Source organism: Colossoma macropomum, unplaced genomic scaffold (genome assembly GCF_904425465.1).
Source record: "Colossoma macropomum unplaced genomic scaffold, Colossoma_macropomum, whole genome shotgun sequence".
Taxonomy (NCBI): Eukaryota; Metazoa; Chordata; class Actinopteri; order Characiformes; family Serrasalmidae; genus Colossoma; species Colossoma macropomum.
Window position 1 is genome coordinate 32,140,715 of NW_023494787.1, and position 18,811 is coordinate 32,159,525.

Consider the following 18,811-nt stretch of genomic DNA (forward strand, 5'->3'; position numbering starts at 1 on the left):
GAAAAGAGTATAATAGAAATAAACATGTTTGATAAAAAAAGCTGATTAAAAGCCTGGAGGTGGTCCTCTTGGTCTGGCAGGACAAACAGAAGGTGCCGGTGTCTCCAGAATGTGTGTGTTACTGGACTCATGAGACCAGAAATGGCCATCCGAGTCAATGAACACACACTTGTTCGTCCTGCTCACTCTGGTTTGCTGCAAAATACACACAGAAATATAAATGAAAATGTGTAAAACTACCACTGAACACTTATTTACAAAAACTGACATCACTACTAACTCTAACTGCAAAAAGACACAAGGAAATACTAACCAGCGAAACGTTCTGCACTGATGTGTGTGACGATTCAGTGCGCAGGTACACCTTCACCTCACTGATGGATGCTCCGACGCGCTGAAGGAACAGAAGACATGGAGATGAAATAAGGAATCAGAATTGCAACTAGTTGCAAAACGTTTATTGAACAAATGAGGCTGCAGCTTTACCTTGATGCAGGCCACAGCACTGGCACATGCAAAATACTGGGGAGGAAGCTATAAACACAATTAAAAACATGAGGATGAAAGAAAGAGACTGTAGAACATCTATTCATATTAAAATCATGAACCTACTCCAATAACTCAGTCTTACCTCTTGTGTGGACACGTTATAAAAGTTGTTGTTGAGCACCCACCAGTGCTCACTCTCCAGCCCATTGCAGAGGGACTTGTGTTGGAGCTTTATCTCCACCAGCTGCCGGAAAAAAAACATCTATCAGGTTGAACAGAGACCACCTACAACAGCCAACTAATAACTGATTGGGGGCATTATGAACAAAATAAGAACTGAAAGAAACCTTCAAGCCATCAGAACACCAATTCTCATAGGTGTAGGCAAAGTTCTTGTCAGTCTGGTCCAATTCCTGGCAGAACTCCTACAGGAATGAATGAAAGAAGGAATAAAATGTGTAGTGAAGGCTGATCTATTAACTACAGCCTAATTAAACTCACTTTCATTTAAACAATGTGTGCAAAGTTGATTCTTACCCGAATTCTCGCCAACGGTCCACACAAAGTTGGTGGAATAAATAGCAGTTCCTGCCAGATCTGCAGACACAGCGAGATAAGAAAACATGGTTAATATAGAGCAGGAATATCTGTGTAGTGTCCTCAGTTTTAATTATTATTATAATGATATTTAATCATTTAAGATTGCTATGTGAAAAGACTACCTCTGGGATGGATGAATAGATGTCCCGATGATGATCCACTCCTAAAGAAAATATTAGAATAATCACTGAAATATTCAGGAAAAGCTCGTTCAACATGAACAGTAACTGCAGCATAAATTCACCAAATTCTCATGAATGAACAGCAGCTGGAGACGCTCTGTTACTCTGGTAACCGGTTAGCAAACCCAGCATTAGCCTGGCATCAGGATAAAGTCAGCTAACAGCCCAAAGAGATTTAAAAGAAAACAAATATTAACATTACATCGCAAAACTTCCTGAATAAGAGACTTTTAAACATCTATTTATCGAACAGTTAATCAAAGACACTAACTTTCTCCTAGAGGTTCTTAGTTAATGGAAAATGTGAAAGAGCGACTTTATTGCGGATAAATTAACCAAATTTGGATGCGTTTGTAAGGTTAAGGAAAAATTAAGGAAAGTCAGAACCAAATTTTAAAAAATGCACTTTTATAACTTAGAAAAGTCAGCTAACACGCTCTGCTACACTGGCGCTGCTAATCTGAGCCATTAAGTTAAGCAGCTGAACTCTTAACGCTAAAACATTCGCTAAATATTCGCTAACTGAACTGACCGTCGGTCACACAGATTGTGTGGAAGAGTCTGTGGTCGCCAGCGTCCGTCTGGGTCGCAGCATCGACTCTCCGCTGCTGGTCCGGGACTCGCCACCTGTAAAAGAGGAAAGAGGACGTTACAGCTGCGGCTGAAATGCCAGCGGCACAAAGCACCACTGGTCGCAGCCGGAAACCGAAGAAAGAGAGAGGAAACTCCATCTGTGAAGCAGGATTGATCCGGTAGTTCGCTTGGAAGTCGCAGCACAAGAGAAAGCAGCTCGCTCTGTGTGGTGTCGGTAAACGACTGAGCGGTTTTAGAGTCTCAGCTCTGTTAAAGTTCCACAGAACATTCTTTCTCCTTCACAACGCACATTTACTCCAAAACACATGCAGCGATGTTTGAATCGTAGAATTCACTGTACGTCACACGCTGAAAAGGGACATATCATAGAAAAGTGAATTTTCGTTTCTGTCCCCTTTAACACAGTATGTTACATTTTCTTAACATACTGTTCACTCCACAGTCTCTTCAGACCAATTTTAATTAACTGTTTCTGTGGTTTCACAAAAAGCAACACACATTTTTATCTATCCACCAATTCAGCCTACAGGTGTTATAAGGAATGTTGCAGCCCGGACTACTTTTTGAAGGAGGCACAATAGAGAGCAGCCAATCAGAAAAAATCAATAAAAAACCTATAATTTGATTTATATATGATTGGATTCTGTTTATTTACATTTTGCACAGTGTCCTAACTTTTTGGAAATGGTTTTAATCTGAATGGAATATTTTTTACAGCAGTAGACTTTTGCAGTGAGAACATTTCACAGTCACAGGTTGCGATAAAGACAATTTCACGGTTTTTTAGTACAAATGGCAAATAGCATGGCCTGTTACATTAGCTTTAGGAGACAACTTCTAATATTTGAATTTAACATGAATATGAAATAGTTTTAAACATCTAATTCAAATTCATATGTCATATGAATAAGATGATATTTACTTTGCTTTTTTTCTGAATCCAGGAACCTCTACATTAGTTCTGTCCAACCACAGAAAATACTCTTGTATACAACTTAATTTCAGTACGTGATAAACGTTGCAGATCAACTTATTCTGTTATAGGAATACAATGCATGTCAATGTACCAGACTTTGACTGCGCTGCTCTTTTAGCCACAATCTGCAGCAATGTATTACTTGAACACACCGTGTGCACGTTACGTCATCATTAATGTGCTCCTAATGTTTCAGGAGTATGTTTTAATTTGGATTAGCAGTATAAAGATTTCAGAATTTATCTGTACGCTTCCGTTTCCAATTCTTCATTATCAGAATGACAGTGTAAGATAAATGTAAAAACTTATCAGATACACATTTTAACATGTAAGGAAAACATAAAAGAAGTCAAAGGTACAAGTCTGTGTAAATTAACGCCTCATTAGGATTACACTGGTTGGTGAAGGACTACAAATTCCACACTGCACTGTGTTTGGCTCAGACAGAAACCTACAGAGCCAGTACACACCAGAAGTACTTTAGCCAATTGTACCCCTTTTGTGTATATTTTGCGTTTTTCACAACATGTTTTTATAACAGTAGAATTTCTCCTCTGCGTTACAGGCAGTAAGGTGTCCCAGTCCCGGGGGTGACTGGGTCAAGTTTCTTCATAGCCTAACGTTACTAGCAACAGTTTCGATGCTACTCTGTTTCCCAGGTAAGATAACGTGAGCTAGATCCTTTTAGATAAGCATAATATTTAGCTGTAATCATTGCAAGATATGCTTAAATTGACACACTGTAGTGGATAGTGTTGTGATTTGATTTTTTTTAGATCATTTGTATTTCATTGTTTCTGTTCATTAACTACTTGTTAGCTAAGCTAATCTAGCTAAGCTATAACTTCAGCAGACCGATTTACATTAACAAAACTAGTAATAATTTAACAATTTAGCCTTATGTTTTCCATCTTTTATAAAATAAATATTTTTTATTTGTACTCTCAAATACTGTGTAATGGGGCTAACAACAAGACTGGTTTCAGATAAACATACAAAGTAACTTAACTCCCATGAATACAGTTATGTGGTCTATAATCAGGAATTGCTTCGTCATTTCAATTTAGTTCAATTTTAATCATTTTTGTTTATATAACTGTTAGCTCTTTTTAAAAGATAGTAGTATATTTCAAGCTGTGAAAATAAAAGCAACATATTCATTTTGGTTTTATTTATGTGCTTAGAGGTGTAAAAATTGCTTGATTGTACTATGCTGGTGTAAAACACAAGTGAAGAGAAGTAGCTAATGCTATTTTGTAGCTCTGTTGTCAGTGGGTCACAAAATAATCGCTTTTACAAAACCTAAGGACAATTTTGAGAGCTAACTCTTTTATTCTGTCTGTTTCACATTCTCAGTCTCTTTTAAACTCTCACTCACAAACGTCATACACAGTGGATTTCATCTAGCTCTGTTCTGGTCAGTTATGTTTGTAGTTATGTTTCTGTTACTGTCTGATTCAGGTTGCTTTAAGGTCCACATATGAATTTTTGGCTGTTGCTCTGATTACTTTGAAATAAGACTGTAAGAAAGTCACAGTATATAGGTCTGTATGCATGTCTCTGTCTTGCATTGTCAGCATTTTTAGTAGTGTCCATAAGTCTGAAAGTCCAGTTGAATGTTTAGTTTGGTAGTTGGGTCTGTCTGACTTAAGTCCCCATTCTTTGCTATATTACTGGCCTCTTTAACTTTCTCAAACCTATAGTTCAAACCACCTGTCCGTTATTCTTACAAGTCAAACCTGTGCTTCTTGAGAGGCTCCAGCTGATCACCGGCGTGACACACGTGTGCAATGTATGTTCACATTAAAGTACTTACCTCTTGATGTGTTCTGTTTAGGAACTGCTGGCATGCTTATCATCCTCTTTTATCCAGGTTGTAAGGTCCCTCAACTACATGGAGTGGGGGGGGGGTCCCGTCGTTAGCAAACATGAAAAGGAAAAGGTTATTGTTACTGTTAGCTATGTAAAAGTATACTTACCTGTAGAATATGTCAGACCTGAAGATATGTCAGTTTAAACATGGTGGGGAGTAATTACCTAAATACTGCTTTATGTTTGCTGAGCACCTTTGTGTTAATTGGTTTAACCTGGGGCGGGGTTAGAGGTTTAAATACACTGGAGGGCAGCCTAGCAGGATAGGTTTATTTTTTTAAATAGATTTTTTGAGTTTGGAGTCTCTTCGGTCTTGCGACCTTGAGACCAAAAGTTCCTGTGCTGAGGTTGAGCCAGGGCAGAGTGTGGACCAAGCTAATGGGTGTTTGAGGTCCTGAACAGTGCTATGTACTTGTTCTCTTTTCGTTTTCTTCCAGTTTTTCTTTTTTCTGTTTGTAATTCACTTAATAAACGTCAGTGTATTTGCACTTACCTTTTGGAGTCAGAGTCCTTAATTTTGGTCGACCCAAGATTCCCGATCAACCACTCGACCAGGCGTGAATCCGAGAATATCCAACATCACACAGGGTTATTAATGAAAATCATGAAAACTCGGCTTAGTAACACTACATAAACATACATGTAACCTATTTATAAACTTTTCACTCTCATATCTTTAAAAGTGGTTTAACACTGACATTTTTGTATACAATTACAATGTGATAATTTCTGTCATGCAGGTGATTTTTCACGAAGTTCTGTGTTAGCAGATTGTGTTAGTCACAATCAACAGTACATAACCTTCAACAGAACCATGATACATTGCATTAGGAAAAGTTCTATAATATCCATTTCTTTGTTGAAGGAAGGAAGGCAGGAATTCAAGAATGTGGCTCAACTGTTTCCTTAGGACAATACAGTGTGGGCCTTTCATTTGAATGCTGTTCACCCTGTTTATCGGCTGATTAATTGTGCATGCAATTATCAATTACACACCTATATAGCGGACATATAAAATAGGCAAACCTAATAGTAGAGTAAAAGGAAAATAAAAATAAAGATTATTTTTCTTTGATGACAAAGCTTGCATTGTGTGGGATAAATGAACAAATGAAACACTCTTCCATAGTTCCTGTACTTTTTATTTGCCAAACTTGCTTTATAAACAACATTATTTGCTCTTAAATAAGTTGCCTATTTAAATAGCATGAATCAATTAAAGTGATACATCGAAAGTAAGAGGCAACGGGATATTTAGCTCAACGAGTCATGCATAATTATGTTGGTACAGGTGTAGCAGCAGCATGGAAATACAGCACGAGTGCACTTGCCTGCCTCATGTTATTTACCACATGAAGCTGCAGCAAAGCTTAACCAAAATAAAAACAGTAAATTGGCCAATTGCTGATTTAGTGTTTTGAGCGAGAATCTGCCAAATACCATCCTGCCTGATTCAGATTGTTCATCTCTAGTAATTGCTGGTAATGACTATTTAATGTTCACTCCAAGTCTTTCCTTTTCTAGAAAGTGACAGTTTTGGTAGTGAAGGTGATCAGAGGAGGTGACGAGAAGAAACTCAGAGGCCAGCAGTGATCATAAAACAGTGAATACAGCATTTCAACAGTCAGACAGGTAACACTGCAGGAAAATTTTGGGTTTACAAATATTCTCTTGATCATGTAGTTGAAGATATTTATAGTTATTCATTTGGTCATGGACAATGTGCTTTAATTGTTTTGGTTTTTGGTATGATTCAGAATTATTTTTAAAAATACACAGATGTGACAAAAGGAACGATGTACACAGTAGAGGGAAATCATTTGACATCTTTATTTTTGTCAATGTTGAGTTCATAATATGATTGAATATTACTATAATTGGTTTTAATCAATTATAGCTTTGTAAACTTTCCTGCACAAAGTCTACAAAAGTTCCTGCACAAAGTCTACAAAGATAAAATGGCAACAAGAGACTTTGCAAAAGAAAATATGTGAGGAAAAAGGAAGTTGGTTGTTGGTGTATAAAAGTACAATTAAATTATACAACTATCCCAGCAGTTTGTCTAAGTAAACAACTTTCTACTTGAACAACAGTGGTGTTGGTGCTGAACTAACTATCTTTCCCCCTTATCCCCCCTCTTCCCCCCCTCCCCCTCTCTTTCCCTGAGCTGAGCGGCTGCCCGTCCCAAGAGGGTCTGATGTGAACGCCACTCAATCACGTCCCAGGGTGATCTGACGCAGTCGGTGCACTGTACAGAAGTGTAAAACTGTATCCACTTATACTGTTTTGTGTCTGTGCTGTTATCCGGTGTCAACCAGAGGAGGATGGGTTCCTCTTTTGAGTCTGGTTCCTCTCGAGGTTTCTTCCTCCTGTTAAGGGAGTTTTTCCTTGCCACTGTTGCCAAGGCTTGCTCAATGGGGTCGTGGACCCGGATTCTGTAAAGCTGCTTTGTGACAACATCTGTTGTAAAAGGCGCTATATAAATAAATTTGACTTGACTTGACTTGGTGTGTTTCTTAAGTCCACAGAAGAGCTGTGAATTCCCCTTAATTTACCTGGTTTCTTTAATCCAAAGCTGGTTACTGTGTAACTTCAGACTTTAGTTCATTATAGAAGCACCAGGACACTAAGAACTACTAGTTACACAGTGATATGATATATTTACTGCTGCAAATCTTGAAATAGATTTGTATGTATTTAAGGATCTGTGAGGTTCACAGAGAGAAAAATGTTTGACGATTGCCTTTGAAATGAAATGCAGCAGCACTGGAGAGCCCCAACGCATAAAATGTCAAGGCTCAAAGAACTGAATAAAAAGGTCTGTTCTAAATATGATATTTAGAATGTATCAACACTCATTGTTCATTTTATCAGCTTCACTTACCTTATAGATGCACTTTGTAGTTCTGCAATTACAGACTGTAGTTCATCTGTTTCTCTGCTTACTTTATTATTCACATTTTACCCTGTCAGAACCCCCACAGGACCACCACAGAGCAGGCATTATTTGGGCGGTGCATCATTGCTGCTTTAACACTGTGTCCACTCACTGTCCACTCTATTAGAAACCTTTACCTTGTTGGTCCACCTTGTAGATGTAAAGTCAGAGACGATAGCTCATCTGTTGCTGTACTGTTTGTGGTGGTCATCGTCTAGTCCTTCATCAGTGGTCACAGAACGCTGCTGGCTGGATGTTTTTGGTTGGTGGACTATTCTCAGTCCAGCAGTGACGATGAGGTGTTTAAAAACTCCAGCAGCGCAACTGTGTCTGATCAACTCAGACCAGCGTGACTCACACTAACACACCACCACATCAGTGTCACTGAGAATGATCCACCACGCAAATAATACCTGCTCTGTGGTGGTCCTATGGGGGTCCTGACCATTGATATATATATATATATATACATACATACATACATACATACATACACACATACACACATACACACACACACACCGATCAGGCATAATATTATGACCACCTCCTTGTTTCTATGATCTATTGTCCATTTTATCAGCTCCACTTACTATATAGGTGCACTTTGTAGTTCTACAATTACAGACTGTAATCCATCTGTTTCTCTGCATACTTTTTAGCCCCCTTTTACCCTGTTCTTCAGTGGTCAGGACCCCCATGGACCCTCACAGAGCAGATACTTTTTGGGTGGTGGATCATTCTCAGCACTGCAGTAACATTGACGTGGTGGTGGTGTGTTAGTCTGTGTTGTGCTGGTCTGAGTGGATCAGACACAGCAGTGCTGCTGGAGTTTTTAAACACTGTGTCCACTCACTGTCCACTCTATTAGACACTCCTACCTTGTCAGTCCGCCTTGTAGATGTAAAGTCAGAGACGACAGCTCATCTGCTGCTGCACAGTTTGTGTTGGCCATCCTCTTTATCAGTGGTCACAGGACGCTGCCCACAGGATGCTGTTGGCTGGATATTTTTGGTTGGTGGACTATTTTCAGTCCAGCAGTGACACAGGTGTTTAAAAACTCCAGCAGCACTGCTGTGTCTGATCCACTCAGACCAGCACAACACAGACTAACACACCACCACCACATCAAAGTCATTGCAGTGCTGAGAATGATCCACCACCTAAATAGTACCTGCTCTGTGAGGGTCCATGGGGGTCCTGACCACTGAAGAACAGGGTAAAAGGGGGCTAACAAAGTATGCAGAGAAACAGATGGACTACAGTCTGTAACTGTAGAACTACAAAGTGCACCTATATAGAAAGTGGAGCTGATAAATTTGACAATGAGTGTAGAAACAAGGAGGTGGCCATAATGTTATGCCTGATCGGTGTGTGTGTGTGTGTGTGTGTGCGCGCATGTGTATATACAGATATTTGAAGACAAATCTGGAAGTGCTAAAAATTGACTATTATGCATATGTAAAGGATGTGCAGATTTACTAACAATATTGGTTCAAATTCAAAATTTCAGATGCATAATTATTTCTCATTAAAATTTCATGATTGTTACGTTGGTTCAATAAAGGAATTTGAATGGTTTTGCAAGGATTGTTTATTGGCTTTTTTCTTTATATGAGCTAGTTTATTTCTTTATATAGGCTAATCCAAATATGACTGTAGAGGGTAAGCATACAGTAGGCCTACAATGAAACTTACACGTGATGTTAAACTGCAAACAAACAGCCAGGTCCATAAGTATTTGGATAGTAACACAATTTTGGTCATTTTGCCTCTGAACAACACCACAATGGATTTGAAACGAAGCAATCAAGATTTTTGATTATAGATTGTCAAGAGGTTTTACACAAATATTTCATTAACCGTTTACAAATTACAGCCATGTTTCACATAATTCCTCCATTTTTACATGCTCAAAAGTAAATGGAAAGTTGACTGATAAGCAGTTTCATGGTCTAGTGTTTTCATTACAAATGAAGAAGATAAGAGCTCTGGAGTTGATTCCAAATGTTCAATATGCACTTGATTGCTGTTCATAGGAACTTTCAAAGAAGTTGAGGCAAGTGAAGAAAGTCATCATTAGTCTGAAATACAAAACAAACCTACTAGAGAGACAGCAGAAGCTTTAGGAGTGACCTAATCAACAATTTGGTACGTTCTTAAAAAAAAAGGAATGCACTGGCGAGCTTAGCCAGACAGCGGAAGATGAGTAATGTGGATGATCGCAGAATTATTTGTGTGGTGAAGAAAAAACCCTTCATAAAATCTAGGCAAGTTAAGGACATTCAAGAGGAGGGTGGCATATAAAGAGATTCCTTCATGAATGTAAATACAGATGCAAACCACTGGTAACACTGAAGAACAGAAAGGCCAGATTAGACTAGAAAACATCTGAAAAAGCTGCCCAGTTCTGGAACAAGATGATGAAACCAAGATGACAGATGAAACCAACAATGATGGAAGAAGACTATGGAGATAGAGAGGAAAGTCTCAGGATCTGAAGTATACCACGTCACCTGTCAAACATGGTGGAGGCAGTACTATGGCACTGACATGTATAGCTGCCAATGGAACTGGGTCACTGGTGTATGTTGATGTGACTGCTGATTGAAGTAGTAGGATGAATTCTGAAGTGTACAGAGCTCTACATTCTGCTCAGATTGAATCAAAACTGATAGGACGGTGCTTCACAGTACAGATGGATAATGACCCAAAATATACTGCAAAAGCAACATAAAGCATATTACATCAAATGATTCCATTTCAATTGCTTTCTTACATTTGCTTGTGAGAAAATTAGATACTGTCCATCTGAAACAATCTAATAGGCTTAAAGCAATGAAAAAAGAGACGGGCAATAGTTTCATAATTTTCATCTTTCTTTCCTGCTTTACTGGATAAATCCTATGTAACATCTTGCAAGACTGACAGATGTTTTTAATTTTATAATCTACAAAGTATTTGTGAAATTATCAATGACAGAAGATTCTCAAACAGCGACGGCGGCACATGTTCCTAAAAATAACGCACCTTCGCTTGGTGAGTCTAAGATGTGCTGCCTTTAACGCCGAGAACAGAAGAATTTAATCTAATTTCCACTTTCCGTTAAGAAAATACATGACATGAAACAATATATAAAACGGTACAATTAGCTAAAATACTTCTAAAATGCGGGCGGCACGGTGGCGCAGTGGGTAGCGCTGTTGCCTCACAGCAAGAAGGGCCTGGGTTCGATTCCCAGCCGGGCGACCAGGGTCATTTCTGTGCGGAGTTTGTATGTTCTCCCCGTGTCTGCGTGGGTTTCCTCCGGGTACTCCGGTTTCCTCCCACAGTCCAAAAACATGCAGTCAGGCCAATTGGACGTGCTAAAATTGCCCCTAGGAGTGAGTGAGTGTGTGTGAATGTGTATGTTTGTCTGTCTGCCCTGCGATGGACTGGCGACCTGTCCAGGGTGTATCCTGCCTTCCGCCCAATGACAGCTGGGATAGGCTCCAGCACCCCACCGCGACCCAGAAGGATAAACGGTTTAGATGATGGATGGATGGACTTCTAAAATGCATACTGGCTCTGTAGGCTCCTGAGCTGAACACGATGCACTGTGGAATTTGTAGTCCAACCAGTGTAGTCCTAATGAGGCGCTCACATACACAGCCTCGTACCTTTGACTTGTTTGACGTTTTGCACAACATCCCAACTTTTTGGTAAACAGGGTTGTAAATTCATTGTAAAGACACTTAATTTAATTTAAGACATTTAACTAAGAGCAAAAATGTAAATATGATATTCAATTTTGTATTGCTTATTATTTGTATCACATGCTCTGATACTTCAGATCTTCAATGGTGTCTTCAGTCCACAAACGAATATTAAGTGCTGTTAAAAGTGAAGGTGATATAACATGAGGTAAACATGCTCTTGTGTCAGCATTTTTGGAAAGTGTTACAGGCATCAAATTTGGAATGAGTACATTCTTACATAATTTTCATAAGGTAAAACACCAAATCATGTGTTTTGTACTGTTTTCGGTGTAATACAGGTCAAAAATAAAAAATTACTAAATCACTGCTTTTTGTGTTTTTATTAACATTTCACATACTGCCCCAACTCTTTTGGAATTGAGGTTTGAAAAACAGGCCTAAAAATAAACACTGACATGTACTAAACAGTTAAAAGATTCCAAAATACTTTCCTGGAAGACAAACTAGGACACCATTAAAAATTATAAAATAAAATGCATATAAATAAGCATGTCCATCAGGCTGTGTTTCTTACTGAGAATTTAAAGTACGCAGTCTCATCATGCTCCATCACTATAATGCCAATTCATCAAGCAGATATAACTTGTAATTAATGCTCTTGCTTGTGCACATGAAAGAATGACATCTATGATGAACAGTCATCAACAATCTTCAAAAAAGGAAAAAGAAGTAAATATGTAGACAGTGAAGCATTTCTAACAGTAAAAAGTAACACTGTCACCACTGCCAGAACTGTTAGATCAAATCCAAAAAGCTGAGAAGGTTATCTGTAGTACCCAATCACGAGCAATACACAATCACTCATGGTAGTGTAATTAGTTAGCCTCTAATTTTACAGCACATCAGCTGTAAAGATTGAGGCCCCTAAAAATCCTGCTTAAGGCCTCCAAAAGACTAGAGGTAGCCATGAAATAAGGATTATTACACTCTTTACAAATTGATCAATGTAATATATTGCAAAGTGAGTACACCAAAGAAATATATTCACTTTTACATTCTGGAATGTAATGAACTAGTTCATCCAGAGTAATTAGAGTATACGAGGCAGAATAACTCAGACACTCGCAGGTAAAAAGAGAAAGTGAGGCTTTAATGTTAGAATCGTAATCCAAAAACGTGGTCAGAGAACAGGCAAAAGGTCAAATCCAAAAAAGACAAGACACAAAAAGACAAACATAACCTGGCAAACAGAATCCAAAGGGCAAAGGCAAAAAGAACAAAACAGCCAGAACCAGAAAAATCACAATAGTCACAATAATTAATAACCCTCAGTAGCTCTTGGAACAAGTAGCAATACCTCGCAAACAGGGTTGGGATAGCTACTGAAAAATTAGTAGCTAGCTACCTTATAGCTACTTTCCCAAAAGTTGTAGCTAGCTACAATTTAGCTACTTTTCCAGAAAAAGTAGTGGCTACTTTTAAGCTACTTTTTGAAAAGTAGTGCACTACTTTTTAGCTACTTTCAAAGCACAATTGTCAGAATGTTTGTGAATCTCCACCTGACACACCAAACAGGCCCAACTGATAGTGTGAACAAGGTACTGCATTTAATCATGTGCCAGAAAGAAACATACAATTGAAAAGCTGTAAATATATAAAAAGATCACCAAAAATAACCAACAATCAAACTTAGGCAACCAAAGGCATGACATCCAACAAAAAATTAGACTAAGTAAAGACAAAGTCAATCATTCCAGGTTTTTCCTAACAAAAACAAACTAAACAATTTTAGGCAAAGCATTATCAACTGTTGAAATAAACTGCTCCAATTTAGACATTTCAGCAAGATATGTACAGACATGACATTCAGAGTCCTTTGTTAAACTTCAACACTTTAGCCTCAAAATTTCTCATCATCAATGACCCTGGTTCTGTTTGGGGTGAGAAGCAAGCCTGAATAATCTCTCCACTGCTGCAGAGCTGTTCCAGCTCCACAGCAGAACTAGATTTCTAGGTAAAATAATATAATCCTCCTTTGCTGTAAAATCGTTATAACACAGTTTTCACAATAAATGGTCTTAAACGCTGGAGTTAACGCAAAACTGCTCATTCTGACGCGCAGACTGCTGGTCACACAGCAATGCAGATAACTAAACGGCAAAGAGAAAGATTTATGACGAACATCAATAATTTGGAGATGAATGGACTGGCATGTATAAGCGCTCAGCCGGTTTCCTCATACATTTAATTTGCAACAAGTCGCGAAGCTGAAGTCAGTTTCTCATTCACCAGCTTCTCGTTCGAATTCCCCCGTTCCACCTTAAACAGCGCAGCAGTACAATCTGGCGCCTCAGGCACCATCTAAGGTGGAACAGGACAATTCGAACGAAACGTCGGTGAATGATAAGCGACTTCAGCCTCATAAAAGTCAAACATTGAGAGACATTTTACAAGAAACTCGCAGAAAAGTTTCCTGAGATGCGAGAGAAGTGGCTATAGCTGAGCTAACGTTAAAGCTTAAAGCAGAGCAAAGTAAGTCTGCGTTTGCGTTTATATTATGTTTTTTTTAGCCTGTACTAGCACATCAGCACATACTTAGACATACTTACAGCCAAGATGGTAAAATGGACAAAATATTGTGGCTCCCAAGGTGGTTTCATTTTTGTTGAAAGGACAAAATGGCTCTTCTTACTATTTCGTTTGCCGACCCCTGAGCTAAGCCTACTAGTAAGGGGTGATTGTAATGTAATGATCTATAATATTGTCCTTGGTGAGCACTATTTACCTTACGTATCCATGCGCCCTGCGCATTACTACTGAAATAGCCCCGACTGAACGAGAGACCTCTCTGCAGCACACAACCTGAGAAAAGAGAACAATAGCTCTGTTATCTAACGCTGTTCATAAGCGAATAAAGTTCATGTTACTTACCTCGACCGGTGTCCTCCTGCATAAGAAGAACCATCTTACAGTGATCAGCGCGTGGGTCCAGCGCGTGCCCGTTTGCTTGAACTGTCCGCGGTCGTTACTCCACAGTCGCCACATGCCCAGTTAACGACCGCGTTCTATGGTTCAGATTTTGAGCGGATTGCCTGAAGACTGTAGCGAAAATTATTGCTAGAGCTACACAAAAAATTGTAGGCGCTACAGCTATTAGCTACATTTCATAAAACTGCAGCAGCTACAGCTATTAGCTACATAAATTTGTAGTTAGCTACAAAAAGTAGCACGCCACTTAACTACTCCCCCCATCCTTGCTCGCAAAGAATTAGTCCAAAAGCCTGGGCTCTATACAAAGCTAATCATATCAGAACAGGTGTAACAAGTTAATATTCAGGAGACAGAGAGCGAGAGGGAGGGCTAAGAATCATGTGATCCCCCTGGGGATTCTGGGAAATGGAGTCCCTAGAGGCCTCTGAGCCTGAGGGATGCGTGACATAGAGCAAATAACTAGAGTAAGTAACTAGTTCTAAGTACATTCAGAATGAAAATACAGTTGCTAAAACAGGATTAGTTTAATTATATTTTTCACTAAGACTTTTGTATGGCTGCACAGAAACAGATAAATGAATTTCTTTGCAATTAGAAAATATATAAAATAATATATAAATATATAAAACTGTTGTGATGAATGCTGTACTAATTTTTATACAGAGCATTAAAGAGAGAAAACTGTCCAACTGTCTGATTGTCCAGTGTCAGTTATATCTCATTTCTGTTCCATGTTCAAGTGAAAATCCCATGATGACAGCAGTGTCCTAGCATAGATACTAAACAGTTAGTTATAGGTAAATAGCTGAAACTACACTACAACCAACAGTCTAGTACTCAGGCTAGGAAGACCTTCTGACTGGTTCTCAGTAAAAGTCCATGTGTTTCTCACAAAGTAGATAGTCGGCTTTAACTCTGATTAGCTGGCTGGGAGTTTGTCTTCTGATTAAATGAAGTAAGTCCACTGTCTCTGTCCACGGCTCAAAGATAATGATGATAATTAGGACTGTGATGAAGTCAGTATCAGTTATGATGCTGCTCCTCATGAGAAGATGTTGATGTCAGTATCCTAAATGATGGTGATGATGTTGACTACAGCAGGGATGGTGACTTTGTTCAGACTTATTCTTCCTCCACAGTGATGATGCTAACAGTAATGATGATGATGATGACAAAGTTGATGCTGAACAATGATGCTTAGAGTCCATGGACCTCCTCTTCTGGTTCTCCTCCTGATGTAGATCTCCTGATGTCTCATACAGTCTTGCTGCATTTCTTCTCAAGGTTTCTATGGAGAAAAACTTCATCATTAATCTGAGAAGATGGACGTCCTCTGAACCACAAACTGAAGCAGTCCTCTAGTTCAGGAGGGTCTTGGTGAAGTTTAAGTACCGCTGCTGTCTGGAGTCTCCAGCAGGAGCGCTGAACTGCATGGAAAACAGTGAGTGAGTGAGTGAAAGAGAGAGAGAGAGAGAGAGAGAGAGAGAGAGAGAAAGAATAGCATCAGTTTTCTATCTCTTCACAAACTCGCAGTTTTCAAGATGATTAGATACAAGATGAAAAAAGACTACACTAGTAACATTTACTGAGGTTATATATAAGCATGTGTCTGTTTATATAAATAATTGACTCCCTTTCTCTGTGATAATTTCAAAGCACGACGTCTACTTTCTTTTTCTATTGTTTTAATCAAGGCCTCTTTGCCTCACCCCCTTCCATCACATGAACATACTCAAAATATGTCAGCTCATGGTTTAGGTTTCTTTCAATGCACTGGCAATCATCAGAATCATCCGTTTGGGTAAGGTCTGAAGCACAACTGACATTACAAATTGTCTTCCGCACATTGTGTGAAATTACATATTTCCACCAGAGAGATCTCCAAATCTTAAGAAGTGCAGCTTTAACACAGTATTGGCAGAAAGCTGAGTGGTGTGCTGTGATCCACTAAGAAACTGAATAGTGCTCAGAGTCGCCGAATGTCAGAAGTAGTTTGCGTAACTTCATTAAAAACAATGGCTTTGAGTGTTCAGACGCTGAGCAGCACGTCCGGTCTGCGATGGCTTTTAATCTAAATTCTTCCTTCCTGAGTCAACGTCATGCTGCACTTCCACGCTTCCGTAGGTAATCATACAGGAGCTCACAAGGTTAAACAGCAAACTGACTGCATGTGAAAAACAAAATCACACACACACACACACACACTGTGTAAATAATATAAATAATTAAAGCACATTGTGCATGACCAAATGAATAACTATAAATAATGAACTACATGCTCAACAGAATCTTCATGAACACAATAGTCCTGCAGTGTTACCTGTCTGACAGTAGAAATGCTGTGTTCACTGCTTTAAGCTCACTGCTGGCCTCTGAGTTTCTTCCTGTCACCTCCTCTGATCACCTTCACTACCAAAACTGTCACTTTCTAGAAAAGGAAAGACTTAAAGTGAACATTTAATAGTAATTGCCACCAATTACTAGAGATGAACCATCTGAATCAGCCAGGATCATAACCAGCAGATTCCTGCTCAAAACACAAAATCAGAAATTGGCCAATTCATTGTTTTTATTTTGGCTGATTTGTGCACATACTCCTAAATAACATGAGGCAGGCAAGTGCACTCATGCTGTATTTGCATGCTGCTGCTACACTTGTACTAAAATGTCCCAGCACAATTATGCATGACTCATTGAGCTAAATATCTCGCTGCCTCTTACTTTCGATGTATCACTTTATTTGATTCGTTATTTAAACTGACAACTTATTTAAAATTGGAAAAAAGTAAATGCCAGTTTCATTCCTTAAAGAGCAAATAATGTTCTTTATAAAGCAAGTTTGGCAAATAAAAAGTACTGGAACTGTGGAAGTGTGCTTCATTTGTTCATTTATCCCACACAATGTGAGCTTTGTAATCAAAGAATCAGCCAAACTAATTAGTTTTACTAGTTTACTAGTTGTTTGTCTCAGAACTTAAATAGGCCTCAGTTTGTTCTCCTTGTTGCGAGGTATTGCCATTTTCTTCTCTGTTTTTGTTACTTGTGCCTTGAACCTTTTGCCTGCTTTCTGGATTTTGCTCTTTTGGATTTGCCCTTCTGCTCTGTTTGCCTGTATGTTTTGGTTACTCCGGTTTTTGAGCCCTGCTTGGTTTTTGGATTACGATATTGGATTTGCCCTGAGATTGTGTTTTACTTGGACTTACGTACTGATAACTCTCTCATTAAACAGACTTCCATTTTTAAGACCTGCAAGCCTCTTCTTGTGTTTGTGCAGCGTTACAGAATACCTTGCCACAACCAAGATGGCGGATCTGAGAGAGCTCCACAGTACCATCACCAACCAAGGTCAGTTGTTGGTGCAACATAACCAGCTTTCTGAGTCACTGTCTGGGACTGTAGGGACACTCACTCATCAACAACTCGAACAACACAATCAGCTTCTACAAATTGCTTCTGACATGAAATCTGTCTGCCCAGTTGAGTCAGTTAGTTCTCAAACCCTTGACTTCCTCAACTCCTGTAGGAAATAGCACAGTACCTGCACCAGCTCCCAACCCTGATGAACATTTCCCGGTGAGCAAACCGGATAAATATGATGGGAGTCTTAACTTGTTCAAGGAATTTTTGTTGCAGTGCTCATTATATTTTGCTAATTCTCCAGCTAGTTCTGACAGGAGACATATTGCATTTCTGATCTCCAGACTTACGGGTAAAGCCTTAGATTGGGCTACAGCAGTATGGCTATCCATTGAACAGAGCACATATGCAGATTTTTTTAAAGAGCTTTAGGGCTGTTTTTGATCACCCTCAAGAGGGACTTTCCCAAGGTGAATTGTTATCACACATTTGCCAGGGTTCGCGATCTGTAGCGGATTATTCTTTAGAATTTAGGACTTTAGCAGCTGTAAGTGGCTGGAATGAGCCGGCGCTTATTGTAACATTCCGAAATGGACTTAACTCAGAGATTTTGACTGAACTTCCCTGTAAGGATGATGGACTGTCATTGGATGATCTCATTGCTCTCGCTATTCGTTTGGATCAGTTAAAGCAGAGTTCGAAACGCAAAGTACATCGTCTCGCCACACTTCATACCGCTTAACGAACTGGTCCATCACCCAAACCTGTGAAACCTGATGTCCCCATTGCTGAGCCCATGCAGGTGGACACCTCCCGTCTGTCCAAGGAGGAGCGCTTACACAGGCTATATGGGGGTCTAGTGCAAATTCAACATCTGTGGAAAGTCCTGTTGTGGACACTCAGGTTAACATTCCACCTGAATATGCTGATCTTGCTGAGGTTTTTAACAAAGTAAATGCCGCAAAATTGCCATCTCATAGAGACTATGACTGTGCTATCTAACTCATTGATAATCAATTACCCCCCAAGTCTTGTGTTTGTCCTCTCACTCAGGCTGAAGAGGCAGCCATGGAGGAGTATGTGCAAGAAGTCCTGGACCAAGGGTTCATTCGTC

At 39.3% G+C, this 18,811-nt stretch overlaps 1 protein-coding gene across 1 annotated transcript; it reads right to left on the reverse strand.

The window, feature by feature from the left end:
- Positions 1-7: 7 nt before the first annotated feature.
- LOC118804907 lies at positions 8-14,394 on the reverse strand. The gene is made up of 10 exons (XM_036565520.1): positions 14,379-14,394; positions 14,281-14,296; positions 1,804-1,898; positions 1,212-1,252; positions 1,027-1,086; positions 837-914; positions 632-733; positions 487-534; positions 314-394; positions 8-195 (listed from the first exon to the last, which is right to left on the reverse strand). The coding sequence occupies exons 1-10, from the start codon at positions 14,392-14,394 to the stop codon at positions 46-48; spliced, it is 687 nt and encodes a 228-aa protein (XP_036421413.1). The 3' UTR covers positions 8-45.
- Between the last annotated feature and the right edge of the window lie 4,417 nt (positions 14,395-18,811).

Coding starts and splice junctions, on each gene's coding strand:
- LOC118804907 (XM_036565520.1), bottom strand. Junction 734..836: donor GGTGTTCTGATGGCTTGAAG/GTTTCTTTCAGT, acceptor TTTTTCCGGCAG/CTGGTGGAGATAAAGCTCCA. Junction 196..313: donor CAGTGCAGAACGTTTCGCTG/GTTAGTATTTCC, acceptor TGTATTTTGCAG/CAAACCAGAGTGAGCAGGAC.